General features: G+C 35.8%; 1 protein-coding gene across 1 annotated transcript; it reads right to left on the bottom strand.

Moving 5' to 3' along the window:
* LOC127841791 (dihydropteridine reductase-like) lies at positions 1 to 15,239 on the bottom strand. The gene is made up of 6 exons (XM_052370867.1): positions 15,082 to 15,239; positions 9,160 to 9,349; positions 8,473 to 8,613; positions 6,025 to 6,133; positions 4,264 to 4,347; positions 1 to 295 (listed from the first exon to the last, which is right to left on the bottom strand). Exons 1-6 carry the CDS (start codon positions 15,166 to 15,168, stop codon positions 196 to 198), a joined length of 711 nt encoding a protein of 236 aa, XP_052226827.1. The 5' UTR covers positions 15,169 to 15,239; the 3' UTR covers positions 1 to 195.
* Positions 15,240 to 15,363: the final 124 nt, after the last annotated feature.

The following is a 15,363-nucleotide window of genomic DNA, read 5'->3' on the forward strand; positions in this document are numbered from 1 at the left end:
TAATTACTTGATGTAATATGCCAAATGACTAGTATACAGTACAATAATCTCAGGATTATACACACATTCATGCATCTGTTACAATATGTATTTGCCATAAAGTCAGTTTTTGGTATGTCATGCTATAGCTTTTATTGCATCCACATGTAATGGAAGATTCTACTGCTTCCAACTAGGAGTAGGGGGAAGGGGTGTTTAAGCGATGACCAGTTCTGTTTTACTGTCCTTAGTAATAAACTGCACTAAACTGCCACTGTCTGGTCGACCCTCATTATTGATCCACTTATGGAATGTCCTAAAAAAGAAATAAAATTGCACAGAGAAAGAATTTGCCATGAACTACATTTAATGCACAATTACCCGACAAAAATATTTATTTAAAAAAAAAGTAGACAAATGTTGACAAAATTAAAACAAGAGGGCCAAGATGGCCCTAGTTCGCTCACCTGAGAGGAGTCGGTTCATTCAATCTTTACCTAATGTCAAACTTGACCTAGATATTGACCAGACAAACATCCAGGTCAAGTTTCATCATTATTGAACCAAAACTCTGGCATTGGGAGTGTTTTTGTTTTTGTAAGATTTGAAATGGTGACCTATATTTTGAGTTGACCCCCTTACCAAACAACAAACTTTGCTTACAAGGGTTTTGTATAATATAATGAAAATTTGGACAATCTAAGGGCAATAATTATGGCATTAATTATGTGATTTTGCTCATCATCAAACTTGACTGAGATCTTTCAGTAACTTTGATAAAGAATGCTTGAGAAATGTGAATGCTAGAGTTATTACAAACCAAATGTGGACGGACGGACAGCGGACAAAGACCAATCCTAAAACCTCACCTGAGCAATCAAGTAAGCTAAAAAGTGTGTTTCACTGATCTGAGCCATTTTCCAACTTGTCCAAGAAATCAATAAAACCAATGTATTGACTAAGTTTCACGATGATTACCGTAGGCAAAATATGTGACTTCTATGGTGTTCGATCACTAGATTTCTCTATATAGTCACATAAAGAAAAGTGCCCCACCCCCCTGGCAGCCATGTTTATTGACCCATCGGGACCATTTGCAAACTCATCTGAGATATATATAAAACCAATCTTTTCACCAAGTTTCATGATGATTGGGCAAAAAATGTGACTTCTAGAGTGTTCACAAGCTTTTTTTTTACTATATAAATATTAGAAAACTGCCCCCCCCCCCCCCTTTGGCAGCCATGTTATTCAACTGACCGGTCCCATTCTCCAACTCAACTCTCGTATCAAGGAAACAAATGTTCTGACCAAATTTCATGAAAATTGGGCAAAAAATGTGACTTCTAGAGTGTTCACATGTTTTTACTTTATACACATAGAGAAAAATGCCCCTGCCCACTGGCGGCCATGTTTTTTCACCGATCTGGACCATTTTCAAACTTGTCGGACATATCAATAAAAACAATATTTTGATTAACTTTCATGATGATTGGGCCAAAATTGTGACTTTAGAGTGTTCACAAGGTTTCTCTATAACCATATAAGGAAAACTGCCCCGCCCACTGGCGGCCATGTTTTTCAACGGACCAGAACCACTTTTGAACTCAACCTACATATCATTAAGACAGACATTTAGACAAAGTTACATGAAGATTGGACATTAAATGGGACTTCTACAGTGTTTACAAGCTTTTTCTTTTTTTGACATAGTGAACTAGTTTTTGACCCAGCATGGCTTAGTTTCTAACTAGATTGAGATATCATTGGGACAAATCTTCTGACCAAGTTTCATGAAGATCAGACAATAAATGTGGCCTCTAGAGTGTTTACGAACAAATGTGGACGGACGGACGGACGGACGACGGTCGAAGACCAGTCACAAAAGCTCACCTGAGCAATCAGGTGAGCTAAAAAAACATCCAATCTCGAATAACAATTAACACATAAATGCTACACAAAACTACCATGTATTATTTTGAAAACGTTAATAATCAAAGGTGAGTAATTACTGTAAACTTAAATGCAATATTTAGAAGAGTTGTCTCACATGTTACATGACCTTAATTCATGATTGTTTAAAAGCCTTTTTACTATATAAATATAAGGAAAACTGTCCCGTCCCCCTGGCAACCATGTTTTTCAACGGACCGGAACCATTTTCAAACTTAACTCGCGTATCTAGGAAACAAACGTTCTGACCAAATTTCATGAAAATTGGGCCAAAAATGTGACTTCTAGAGTGTTCCCATGTTTGCACTATATACATATAGAGAAAAATGCCTCGCCCACTGGTGGCCATGTTTTTTCACCGATCTGGACCATTTCCAAACTCGTCCGAGAAATCAATAAAACCATTTTTTTGACCAACTTTCATGATGATTGGGCAAAAATTGTGACTCCAAGAGTGTTTACAAGGTTTCTCTATAGCCAAATAAGGAAAACTGCCCCGCCCACTGGCGGCCATGTTTTTTCAACGGACGGGAACCATTTTTGACAAAGTTACATGAAGATTGGGCATGAAATGTGACTTCTAAAGTTTTTTCTTTTTTTTTGACCTAGTGACCTAGTTTTTGACCCGGCACGACCAAGTTTCGAACTCGACCGAGATTTTATTGGGACGAAGCTTCTGACCAAGTTTCATGAAGATCGGATAATAAATGGGGCCTCTTGAGTGTTTACGAACAAATGTAAATGGACGGGCGGACGACGGACAAAGACTGGTCACAAAAGCTTACCTGAGCAATCAGGTGAGCTAAAAAGTGATAATTACGGAAATTATGATACTTTTTGTCTTCACTTCGCATGTTCACAACAGACAACTGTTTAATAATTCAAGGGCCATAACTCAAGTTTTGTGCAGTCCACACAGGATAATTAAGGAAAACACTTTATGCATAGACTGGATTTTCATTAAGAAGAGAAATCTTTGAAATTATTAACAAGGGTTGTTTGTAAAACATGCATGCCCCCCATATGGGCTGTCAGTTGTAGTGGCAGCCATTGTGTGAATACGTTTTTTGTCACTGTGACCTTGACCTTTGACCTAGTGACCTGAAAATCAATAGGGGTCATCTGCCAGTCATGATCAATTTACCTATGAAGTTTCATGATCCTAGGCCTAATTATTCTTGAGTTATCATCAGGAAACCATTTTACTGTTTCCAGTCACTGTGACCTTGACCTTTGACCTAGTGACCTGAAAATTAATAGGGGTCATCTGCCAGTCATGATAAATGTACCTATGAAGTTTCATGATCCTAGGCATAAGCATTCTTGAGTTATCATCTGGAAACCATTTTACTGTTTCGAGTCACTGTGACCTTGACCTTTCACCTAGTGACCTGAAAATCAATAGGGGTCATCTGCCAGTCATGATCAATGTTCTTATGCAGTTTCATGATCCTAGGCGTAAGCATTCTTAAGTTATCATCCGGAAACCATTTTACTATTTCGAGTCACTGTGACCTTGACCTTTGACCTAGTGACCTGAAAATCAATAGGGGTCATCTGCCAGTCATGATCAATGTACCTATGAAGATTCATAATCCTAGGCCTAAGCATTCTTGAGCTATCATCCGGAAACCATTTTACTATTTCGAGTCACTGTGACCTTGACCTAGTGACCTGAAAATCAATAGGGGTCATCTGCCAGTCATGATCAATGTACCTATGAAGTTTCATGATCCTAGGCCTAAGCGTTCTTGAGTTATCATCCGGAAACCATCTGGTGGACGGACTGACGGACCGACCGACGGACCAACCGACATGTGTAAAACAATATACCCCCTCTTCTTCGAAGGGGGGCATCTGCCAGTCATGATCAATGTACCTATGAAATTTCATAATCCTAGGCCTAAGCATTCTTGAGTTATCATCCGGAAACCATATTACTATTTCATGTCACTGTAACCTTGCCCTTTGACCTAGTGACCTGAAAATCAATAGGGGTCATCTGTCAGTCATGATCAATGTACCTATGAAGTTTCATGATCCTAGGCCTAAGCATTCTTGAGTTATCATCCGGAAACCATCTGGTGGACGGAGCGAGGGACGGACCGACCGACAGACGGACCGACCGACATGTGCAAAACAATATACCCCCTCTTCTTCGAAGGGGGGCATAAAAATTCCATAAAAGCGGAAAAAGTTGCCCCTAATTTGCCAGTGAAGACAGAACAGGCTAATCTGGGACAACACTTTTGCTACATACATTAAGTCCAGTTTTTACAGAGCAAGGTTCAAAGAGAACAACGCCAGAGTGATTGCAAGAGTAATACTTACTCAGACACAAACTCCAGGGGGGTCCAGGAGGAATGGTCAGCATTCGGCATCCACTTCCTGTTCATGGGCGTATCCAGGGTCACACTGAAAAAAGATAAAAGCCTCTAATTAATGGGCTGTATAAAATAGATCAAAGCCTCAAATCACTTGGGTGCATAAATTAGATCATAGTCTCTAATCATGGGGTGTATAAATAAGATCATAGCCTCTAATAATTGGGGTGCATTTCATAGTCTCTAAATACTAGGGTGTATAAAATAGATCAAAGCCACTAATTACTTGGGTGTATAAAATAAATCATAGCATCTGATCACTGGGGTGTATAAAATAGATCATAGCCTTTAATTGTTGGGCTGTATAAAATTGATCATAATCTCTAATCATTGGGCTGTATAAAATAGATTATAGCCTCTAATCAATGGGCTGTATAAAATAGATTATAGCCTCTAATCACTGGGCTGTATATAGAAGATCATAACCTCTTATCACTGAGGTGTATAAAATAGATTATAGTCAATAATCACTGGGCTGTATAATATAGATCATAGCCTCTAATCACTGGCTTGTATAAAATAGATCATAGCCTATAATCACTGGCTTGTATAAAATCTATCCTAGCCTCTTATCACTGGGCTGTATAAAATAGATCAAAGCCTCCAATAACTGGAGCCCCTCCAGGGTTTTGATAAAATCAGATCAGATTATAGCTCCTTATCACTGGTATGTATAAAACAGATCATTGCCTCTAATGACTGGCCTGTATAAAGTAAATCATAGCCTCTAATCACTGGGCTGTATAAAACAGATCATTGCCTCTAATCACTGGGATGTATAAAGTAGATCATAGCCTCTAATCACTGGGCTGTAAAAAATAGATCAAAGCCTCTGATCACTGGGCTGTATAAAATAGAATATAGCCTATAATCACTGGGCTGTATAAAGTAGATCATAGCCTCTAATCACTGGGCTGTATAAAGTAGATCATAGCCTCTAATCACTGGGCTGTATAAAGTAGATCATAGCCTCTAATCATTGGGCTGTAAAAAAATAGATCAAAGCCTCTGATCACTGGGCTGTATAAAATAGAATATAGCCTATAATCACTGGGCTGTATAAAATAGATCATAGCCTCTAATCACTGGGCTGTATAAAATAGAATTTAGCCTATAATCACTTGGCGGTATAAAATAGATCATAGCCTCTAATCACTGGGCTGTATAAAATAAATCATAACCTCAAATAACTGGAGCCTCTCCAGCATTTAGCTGAAATCAGATCATAGCCTCTAATCACTGGAGCATGTCCAGCGTAACACTGAAATTTGATCATAGCCTCTTATCACTGGGATGTATAAAACAGATCATTGCCTCTTATCAATGGGCTGTATAAAGTAGATCATAGACCCCTATCAGGCCCCTACAATCTAGGCAGAAAGAGTCGGCACCGTAATACTCTGAGCCGACTGAACAGGTTATGTTTGTGCATAAACCCTTCCCACTTAGAAGCAAAGTGAAAATGGCTATGTGCAAACAGCATTAAACCAGAACAGCCTGCAAGTAACTCGCAGTCTGTGTAGGTTTTATGTTGTTTGCTGCTCATCAGTATCTAAGGTTTGGATATGAAGCCTTACAAACTTGAACAAGTAAGAAAGGTCTAAAATTAAATTTAATTTTCTAAGGGACAATGAATGCGTGAAAATATGTATCTAAGTGGTAAAGGGTTAAGCCAAGCTTTACCTGAGCACGTCTCTATTATACTCACGGTAGCATAGCCAGTGCCGCGCTGTTAGCAGGAAGGCCACTGTTCTCTGCTGCCAAGCTCTTCACCAACTGGTGGACTGCAGCCTTTGCCATCCCATACCCAATCATTCCTGCGAGAGAAACATGGGAACCCTTATAGACTACCATACTTCTGGGTTTGATGCATGTGCACAAGCTAATCAGGAACAACACTTTTTGCCCAAACTGGATTTTCTTTAAGGAAAGAATTTCATTAAAACAAAAAAAAACATTAACACTGAAAAGTTGCATCCCTGATTAGCATGTGGCTAATGTGAGACAAAGATGAACCCACATGCATTAAACCCAGTTTTCACAGAATGCGGCTCATGTTCACAATTATAGACTACCCTATTTTTCCAAAATAATGACCCAGCTGGCTTTACATTTTTTTAAGAAGCGGTTTTATTATAAGTAAAAATAATGAAAATATAGTAACTTACACTATGATAACAAGAGATGTGTTTGTCAGAAACACAATGCCCCCTACTGCGCCGCTTTGAAGCAATATATTTGACCTTTGACCTTGAAGGATGACCTTGACCTTTCACCACTCAAAATGTGCAGCTCCATGAGATACACATGCATGCCAAATATCAAGTTGCTATTTTCATTATTGCAAAAGTTATTGCAAAAGTTAAACAAAAAAGTTTAACCAAGGTTTAAGTTTGGAGACATAATGACAGACTGACAGGCCAAAAACAATATACCACCGATCATTCAATCCGGGGGCAAAAAAACTATTGTCACTCTACAGCTCATTATATGAATATTTCAGTCGAAGATTTATGTTGGGCATGTATTATCATCATTTTTGTAAGCAAATGACAGCTGTAATAAGTCATTGATGTTTTTTAGTCTACAGAAATGTATAAGTTGTAAATAGACGGGTTTTTTTAAAAATAGTTTCAATGGTTCAATTCTTGCCGATTGTGTGCATAAATTCGACATATATGTTTCATAACAAAATACTTCAGGTACTGATTTGCTTGTATGTATCAAGTTACAGCGCATGGTCTGCAGCAACACGCACGCTTTCCATGCGTGGACCTTGAATGACAACAGCAGCAATTTTTTATGCTCTTATTAAAACACAGGTTTTACATGTGATAAATGTGAACATGTATAGTGTACACTGTAGATGCGTAGCAAAGGACTTCTAGCCTCAACTATTATCACCTTGATCTGAATAATATATACATGTTCTGGAATGAAATTTCTACCAAAATTGTTAACAGTTGTCAATGCTTTTACACTTTTACTCTCAATAAATAATTCATTTCTCTACAGTTGTATTTAACTTGTCATAAGTAACATTTGATTACAGTATGTTTAGACTATTTGTTTACAGTAAAAAGATGTGATTGTGCTAATGATGCCCAACATGGTCTTCAACAGTATTTATTACGGTTTATATTATGTTAATGGTAAAACCGTCATTCCTTGTTAATCAATTTGTGGTAAACGCTTCCTTCATGATGGGGGTCAATCAAAAATACTAGTTGCCAGTTAAATTTACCTTTAACCCTCCCTCATAAGCATTCTTGTAACAGATTGGACAATTGACATCACATTTTGTTGACTGGAAAGTTACCTGAGAATTTCTAATGACATATCTGTGTCAGCATACATGACCGTTCTATTTGGCTTGAATATTCGATATGCACAAAATTCTATCTTTTATCATTGGATTATCTAGAGCCCCATGTGGCGTTTATGGTGATTACATGCAGAAGTAGGTACCAAGTGATCTTTAAAAGTAGGGAATATCGATACTTGTATAGAAAAACTTTAATTTATTTGACAATCCCCATTTTATTTTACATTTTCAACTTTAATCCCCAGCTGAAAGGATAGGCACTCAAAAAAGCTAACATAGTTCTAAGTTATTTAACAGAATCTGGAAGGTTGATTATAATGCATTTGAGTTTCCATAATTTATAAGGGTATATTCGCTGATTTTTATTTCTTGAATTATGTATCAAGTTAAAAGAATGGACTGTGTAATACCACGTTATTTTTTAGAGTACATGAGACCTTTTAAATGAGCTACAGTAAGTAATTTATGATAAACAAGAGATTGCCAAGCAATATTGTCCCCTACCGGTGAAACTCCACCATTGTCAGTAATTTTTTTTTCAATTATTTGTTGCCATAGCAATCAGAATTCTTGATGTACGAACAAAACTAAATGACGTGCATAATCTCCATATTGCCATCTATCCATATTTCAAGTTTCATGAAAAAATATGAAGAACTTTTAAAGTTATCGCAGGATCCAGAAAAGTGTGACGGACAGACTGACAGACAGACTGAGCGCAAACCATAGGTCCCCTCCGGTTTCTGGTAGGGGACAAAAAATCAGATGCATTGATTTATTAAAATGCAAAGTGCTATGTGGGAATCAAAACTGGCCTTTAATTTCCCATACCTGGTGTTCCTGCAATGGCAGGCTGAGCCCCTGGAAGTGTAACCAGGCCTCCCTCTCTGAGATGTTTGGCTGCAAGACTGGCCGCAATCGCTGATGTCCAGACACTCTGTTTCCACATCGCATCTGCATTCTTGATGAATTCTTGACACAGACAAACAAAATTGCAGTTAACATATTTAACAATCAAATTTAATTAAGCATTAAGAATGGTTTGATTGCAGATTAACCAAATCAGGGCCAGTCGATATTGCGATATTAATTAAATGTGAATTAAAACTTTCAAAGGAGCGCACAGTATAAAACCTGACTTTTGCAGTAAAGAAACAGCAGCGTTTTTCATTTACTAAAATTATTCAGCAAAATTAACAACCTTTACAAAGACAAAAAGTTAATAAGTGTTATTTTTTATTCATGTGCAACGTAAATGTGCCACGTTTTGCGAATATGGGTATTATTCCATATGCTGCCAGCTTAGCCCCAGACCCATCTTGTTAGGAGCTACCCTATCTGTTTTAAAGTCACGCAAGGTTTCATGGTCTTATTAGCTGACAGTGTAGCTCCTGATAAAACTGCATGATTGCAAAGGCTGGTCTAAAGCACATGTCATAATATGTGCATGCCGTGGCTCAAATTTCAAGTTGAACAACTCTTCAAAAGTTGCAATCAATGCTTGGCTAAAATATCTACCCTTGCTAGCAGCATTCCCCCCAGCCCAGCCCCCTGCCACGCACAGCACAGCGTCCAGTTTGTGGTCTCCTAGCAACATCTCAACGCCCTTAGCAATGTCCTCTTCCTGCTCTGTCCACGAGTCTCCGGACTTAACAACAACATTGCCATCTGCCTGCTCGTTGGGTGCTAGATCAATGGAGCCCACCCACTAAAAATGAACAAAAAATTATTGTGATTTTTCAGTCAGTCAGTCCAAGTGATCTGACATTTACAGAGGAACCCATCTTAACTGGACACTCTTGAGACCATATTCCGGTTTAGTGGCGATTCCAGTTTTGAGGGGAAATATAATATATATATATATAATATATAATATAATAATACAGAAAGTTAACAGTCTTTTGTGTAAAATCAAAATAAAATCAACCTGTTTTTATTTTATTCTTGATTATAAACAATTTACATTTTATTACACAGTGTTTTTATTCAACATTTTGGGAATGGGGCTGGGCCATTTTGATTTGTAACAAGCGAATTGTATTGACTACAATTGGGAAGTTTAGTTGAGTTTATTTATGACAAATGCTATACAATTTAGAACAGAAGTTTTTTAACAATGTATTTATTAAGGTTCAACTAATAGAGCTGAATAATGAGATAAGCTGAATTTGAAGGCCATCATGGCCCCGAAGAGCTCCACTGAGTTTTAGGTAAACAAATTGACGAAACTGTAACTGGTGACTAAAATTTTTTAACACACATGTCCAACAGTCAAACTTAGCCTAGACATGGTCAAGATGAACATTTTGATCAAGTTTAATAAAGATTGTGTTATAAACGTGGCCTCTACAGAGGTCATAATTTTTTTTTAGAGTTGACAAATTAATCTAGATTTTGAACACATGTGACCCAGATTTGAACTTGGCCTAGGTATGGCAGGGATAAACATTTTGACCATATTTCATCAAGATTGAGTCAATAATGTGGCTTCCAGAGTGGTAACTTTTTTTTCTTAGATTCTACCTGATGAGCAAGTTTTGGGATACAAGTGACAGAGAATCAAACATGACATAGATATTGTTTGGATAAGCGTTCTGACCAAGTTTCATAAAGACTGAGTAATAAATATGGCCAGTCTTAATTGTTTTTTTTATGATTTGATCAGGTGACCCAGTTTCATCAAGATTGAGTCATAAATTTATGAGGCCTCTATAGTGGTAACAAGGGTTTTTCTAAGATTCACAAAATTACCTAGAATTTAGTTACATGTGACCCAGTTTCGACCTTGGCCTAGATATTGTAACGATAAACATTCTGACCAAATTTAATCAAACATTCTGACCAAATTTAATCAAGATTGAGAAAAGAATAGGCCTTTACATTGATCACAAGATTTTTCTAAGATTTGATCTCATGACCTAGTTTTGGGGACACATATGATCAAAATTTAAGCTAGGTTTTTTCAATAGAAACAATCTCATCAAATTTTATCAAGATTGAATGAAACATGTGGCCTCTTGATAGGAAATAACCAAAACATTAAAACAAGGCGTCACAAAAATGCTCAGCACTTTGTTCTCAGCATAGTTAAAAACATTGTTCCGATATAAAAAGGGGTAAATAACTCCAGTTGTGTCCAAGATCTTCAGTATCAGCCCAGCTATATTCTTCTTACATTAAATACACGACCTTAACATTCAATGTCAATATTTAAATAACAACAAGGTACTTACAGCAATAACAAGCAATTATATTTGAAAATACATCCATCCCTGGATGGTTTGTTCCAGTATTTATTTACAACTATGTTTAAAAATGTCTCAAAAGGTAAATATTTTTTTTAAGTGTTAAGCATCCACAATAAGGTTCACTATCATTTATTTGCAGGTATGATGTAATCCCTGAATTCCTTAAAATGAAGGGCAATAATGACTTAGTAAGCTTTTGAAAACAGTTTATATGAAAAAGGCAAGTTAACAAGAAAAATCCTGAAGGAGTTGCCACTTCAAGCGACCCAGATGGTCAGAAGCAGGGTATTGAATTTTTGCAACTTATACTTTTTCCACACAATACTTAGGAGTAGCCTTAAAAATTCAAATCAGTTTCAGTTTAAAAATCAAAGAAAAAAAACAATAAAACTTTGTTTGGCCTTATTCATGACAAATGGAAGTTTGATAGCCCTACTACAACAGTTGACATTAAACCAATTTATGATTCTTTATTTTCGAACAATACGCATTAATTTTCAGATATAATTGGGAATATGGTATTTAGGGTACTTGTAAATATATTCAGGGCCCTCGTTTGGCCGTTTCTGGGGCCAAAATTCGGCCCCATTCCCCCCTTAAAATAGTATACATTTTTCCCCCGCTTTCACCTTAAAATTCCCCCCTCCAAAATAATAATGTTTTGTTGTTTTTTTTTCTTTTATACCTATGTTGCCAGATGGTATCTTGCTATAAACATTTTATTAAATGTATATCAATTTTATGTAAATTACATTAAAATGGAGCAATATTAAGTGTTGAATGATTGGTGAAAAGATCTTGTAAAATTCCCCTTTTTGGCCGAAAACGACGTGAAATTCCCCCCTGTAAGGACCCTGACCCAATCCCCCAAAGTGTAGCAAGGGCCCTGATATTCACTTTTTGAGCCTAGTCCAAATAATTAGACGTAAGCTACCCCGCTTACGTCTAAACGGCTACCGTCGTTTTCCTATAGCAAATTGAGTTCAACTTAAACTTCAGTTTTTCTCGTTAAATCTTTGCTAATGCATAAAATTATCATTAATTAGACATAAATGTGAGCGATTACCTCTTAAATGTGTAAAAATTGTGCTTTTAAACCAGTTATGTACATTTTTAAAAATAAACATACACAACACACGAAGTGTGTTTGTCGTTTATAGAATTACATTGAATTATCTTGAACGAAATTATTTTTTGAATAGGTTACACATAACCAATTGTTGTTGTACAACAAACCACATCACTTTTTAGCTTTCTGTACTCTTTAATTAAATGAAACCTATATGTGTGTGTTAAAACTACCAGTTGTATCGCGGAGTGTATATTGATAGGAGATGAATCGAGTATTTGACCCTTACTGTAGTAAATTCAATCTTATGCAAAAACTATTCATCCGATTTTATTGGTTTATACGTTATCTTGTTGCTTATTAATTCCTCTTTCAAAAAATATACGTTTTAGTATATTCCCGTTGTTATTAATGGATTTATAGCGAGATAAACACAAGAAATACACATTTTATGTTATACCACCGCGCGTTTTATCGTGTTGTGGCTATCGATCTTGTACAATTAGCGTACAGCGAAGCGCCGAGGTTATACATTTTGATGTACCCACTCACGTCTTTTGTTGAATTATAGTTTCATTTCTCGGCTGATTTTGACAAATTATATATCATTAGAAAGCTAACGTTACGTAGTAAACAGATATATAAATATATATTAAGTTTTTCTTCTGATTTCGACAGCCCGGCGAGTTATAACTTTAACTTTTGCAAATATCATACCGTTTTGGAGTTTTAGAATCTAGATTTATGGTTGACATGTTTGTACTTAATACCAATTTGTAGCGTTATTCTGATTTCGACAGCCCGGCGAGTTATAACTTTAACTTTTGCAAATATCATACCGTTTTGGAGTTTAAGAATCTAGATTTACGGTTGACATGTTCGTACTTAATACCAATTTGTAGCGTTTATGTTTGGAGTTCAGTTTTAAAAATTAGATCTTGCTTAGGAGAATAGAATTCTGTATACGATAGAAAAAAATGTTTAAAAACGAAAGTAATTAAGGAATGAAGGCGGAAGAAAGTAGCGCGCGTTCCTAACGCACTGAACTGATGCTACGGTCTTGGCGATTATGCTTTTGTTTAGAAACCGGCCATTGAATTTCCTTTGCCATGATTATTATATTTTTTATGGAATATATTGTAGTATTTTGTTCACGAAACATATCAATAAAGCTTATTATAAATTAATCTTAATAAATTAACGATTTCAGCTCTTGTTTATAACACAGAAAGGGTGTTAAATTTATGATGAAACAGCGTATATAGCGGACCCTCTCGATTTTATTCGGCTTTACATGCATACTTGAAATAAAATGGGTGTCAAAAACATTCATCGTTTGCTGTTAATTATCAACGAGGGAATTATGTATTATTATATGAAATGTTATTTACCTTAAATTATCAATTTATTAAAGATTCTTGAAAATCACGGTCGGTGTTACGCGGGTCATTTCGTATTTTGACATCAGGGCATCATGTCCAAATATTCAAAATCAGATTTTTTTTTCACTGGGACGATGACGGCTTAGATTTAGACAGGCAGACAGGTAGTTTATTCAGACTTATACAACAATACATCGTGTTCAACTCAAATATATAAATTATTTTTACTTTTAAACGAATTGTTAGGTGATTACACATATAGCAGTGATGATTCTGAGAATGTTGCCATGTTTCTTATCCGTGTAATCTAGAGTCCGTGGTTTGAGCATTTTCATCGCGGTGTTCAATAAAAGATATCTCAATAATCTTGTTTATTGATAGATCTGTGGTTTTATTGCCCCTATGTTCAGCACAAACCAATTATCTCGTTATGATCAGACACTGTGCCGACCAATACTAAATAACACTATGGTGTCATACGCCACAGCAGGGACCTATACTTGTGATCATGGAGTCTAAGTGCAAGACTTAAAAAAGTATGTTGTTTCGCTTGCGGTTGTTAAATCCAAAACGGGGCTTCCCAGCTGGCACAGCTGCTGATATTCGAATCTGAATACTTAAACTTATTCAGACCTTATTCTTAACCGTTGCGCGTATTACGATATCGGATTTTAGGCTGTATACAACTCAGTGAAACTATTCAATTTCTTATACAACATTAAGCATATTAACAGTTATTGAAATTAACAATATCAGCGACATCTTTTTAAAGACTAAACACCTTTTCAAGTATCGAATTTAACATGTCAATAAAATATATTAATACCAAAAAAGGTTTCATTTAATATTGTTCACATTAAACCTTTAAACGAAAGTGTCGCTTTAACTATTTTCCGTGTCTTATTAAGCCGCGAATCGTTTGCTAAAAACAGTTAACAAAAAGGGCTACACGTTCTAATTCTTAATGAAATACAAAAAAAAGTATGACATAATTAATAACGTCCATAAACACACACGGCAAGATCAAAGTTTTAATGGAAAACTAATATGACATTCCAAGTAAATTATTATTTTTGTCTAAATCGAATACTATATGTATAGAAACAATCTATTTATAACCGACCAATGAGGTAACATTATGCAACTTTCAATTTACACAGTGCTATATGGCAACAATATGGAATTTGAACAGTGGTAGTGTTTTAAGGTCTGGACTATCATTACTTGTAAGTTTGTATAAACATTTTTCTAATGCAATTAGTAAAATAATGTTTATATTTTATGTTTAAAAATTTATTGCATGATTATTCTGTGCGGTTATATGAATTTGATGCCGTTAAAGCTTCCGACATGAATTCATGTCGGAACGATGCTATTGCAAAATAACGTTAAACGATATGAGGTCGATGTAAATCGACCTCATATTTATAGGAGTATTTTTGAGCCATGCACAACAAAAAAGTGTGACAGACGGTTAAGACATAAAGACAAAAGCATGGACAGATAGCAGCAAATCAACATGCCCCCACCCCCAATAAGCAAATAAAGTTTTCTGCTTTATGTTCTATTTTGAAGAGCAATTAATTACAGTCATGTGATAAATGTTAACTGAACTGAAACTGACAAGGGCAAAATGCAAATAATGAAATATGCCACCACTGCACTAAAATTGACGTTTTATACATTTGCCTTTATTAATACATAATGACAGAGAATGAAATTTAAAAAAATGCAAACCTACATAATTTTTTGCTTTGAATGACGATACAATCACTGATCCAAGAGCTCCTTTACCACCATACACTAAAACTCTTCCACTGAGTGCCATGTTGTGGTGCTTGTGACCTTGACATTACCGGGATGATCTTGGTAGTGTAGACGTTTAGAAAGACAAAGAAAGCGTTCCGATCATTATTCATTTTCCTAAAATTATTTTTAGTGTAAAAACTTAAATAATAATACTTATTTCAAAATATACATTGATGTTTTGTTATTTGCTTATTAAATATTCAATAAATAATCA

Source organism: Dreissena polymorpha, chromosome 8, assembly GCF_020536995.1.
Source record: "Dreissena polymorpha isolate Duluth1 chromosome 8, UMN_Dpol_1.0, whole genome shotgun sequence".
NCBI classification, from domain to species: Eukaryota; Metazoa; Mollusca; class Bivalvia; order Myida; family Dreissenidae; genus Dreissena; species Dreissena polymorpha.

Coding starts and splice junctions, on each gene's coding strand:
- LOC127841791 (XM_052370867.1), bottom strand. CDS start 15,168: ATGGCACTCAGTGGAAGAGTTTTAGTGTATGGTGGTAAAGGAGCTCTT. Junction 6,134..8,472: donor TGCCATTGCAGGAACACCAG/GTATGGGAAATT, acceptor TTTCTCTCGCAG/GAATGATTGGGTATGGGATG. Junction 4,348..6,024: donor GCGGCACTGGCTATGCTACC/GTGAGTATAATA, acceptor ATCTTTTTTCAG/TGTGACCCTGGATACGCCCA.